Here is a 1,136-nt window from a genome sequence, read left to right on the forward strand (position 1 = left end):
CCCGGGCTGCGGCCTCTGCTGCCCGCAGGGCGGGAAGGGAATCGTGCGGGACCCGGGGCTGGACGGGCGCGGGGCTGAGGTGCCGACCTCCCGGCGGGAGCTGGGCAGGCCCGTGTGTCCTGACGGGGCCAAATTAATTAGGTTTTGTTAATTGTTTTGAAGCGGCCGCCCGGCACCTGAGGAGCTCGGCGGGGCCGATGACAGCGCTGCTCATCCCGGGTGGGTCTGACCCGTCACACGGGCCCGGGCCGGCAGGGACACGGGCTGGGACACCTTTGTGCTGGGTGGGAAGAGCCCTGTTCCAACATGTGGTGCTGTGTAACATTGGAAAGGTACGGCTACAGGTGGTGCTGCAATCGTTAAAACATTCAAAGCCATATCGGTAAGAGTAGAATTGGTTGCCCAAAGCTGCTGTTTTACCTGCATCCAAATAAAAACAATCATGCCAGAAACATGGAAATCTTAGGTTTTGTACAAATGATCAAGCCTGTACTCTTCACTTACTGAGGGACTGTGTAAAATGGAATTTGAATTATGTTTTAAAACACTAGTGGTTTTCACACAGTCTATGTAGTTGATGTTCAAGCTCTTTGCAGTTAGTAGCTGTTTCCGTAGGGTCACTGAACAACAGATGTAAAAAATATTACTGGCAATTCATAATATAACCATTTTCTATCAGACCATGTTCTTGTTTTTAAAACCAGCAACCTACTTCCAAGAAAACCCCAGGTAAATGTTTCTGCTCCAGAAAACACTAAAATACCTGGTACAAAAAAGAACAGCCTGCTTTTGCTTTTCTTCAGTGGTGCTGGCATATGCATCTATGTTTAGGGAAGCAGGACTAGCTTCCCTTTCCCTAAACTTCATTGTCTTTTGAATTACCAGACACCACTGTGGCCATTGTGAGGTGTCACTGCAAAAATACAAGATTGTGTTGCTCTGTAAATTTAATCCCATACAAGCTGTGTAAGAAGTTGTTTGATTTTGTTGAGTTTGTTTTTTTTTAAATGAAACAACCAACAGTGCTGAGCAAACCCCTCCCCAAAGCTTTCATGCTACAGTTGATCAGCATTAACTGACTGATTGATCCTCTACGAAGGCAGAAGTCTGGGTTGCTTAACTCCTGGTTGTGACAT

General features: G+C 47.1%; 1 protein-coding gene across 1 annotated transcript in view; it reads right to left on the reverse strand.

The window, feature by feature from the left end:
• LOC104388599 (borealin-2-like) overlaps positions 1-378 on the reverse strand; it is an 8,143-nt gene extending 7,765 nt beyond the window's left edge. Inside the window, exon 1 of the mRNA XM_009997481.1 lies at positions 231-378. Within this exon, the coding sequence (XP_009995783.1) occupies positions 231-378 (148 nt within the window). The remainder of the gene's footprint in view (positions 1-230) is intronic.
• Positions 379-1,136: the final 758 nt, after the last annotated feature.

Source organism: Chaetura pelagica, unplaced genomic scaffold (assembly GCF_000747805.2).
Source record: "Chaetura pelagica isolate M959 unplaced genomic scaffold, ChaPel_1.0 scaffold425, whole genome shotgun sequence".
NCBI lineage: Eukaryota > Metazoa > Chordata > Aves > Apodiformes > Apodidae > Chaetura > Chaetura pelagica.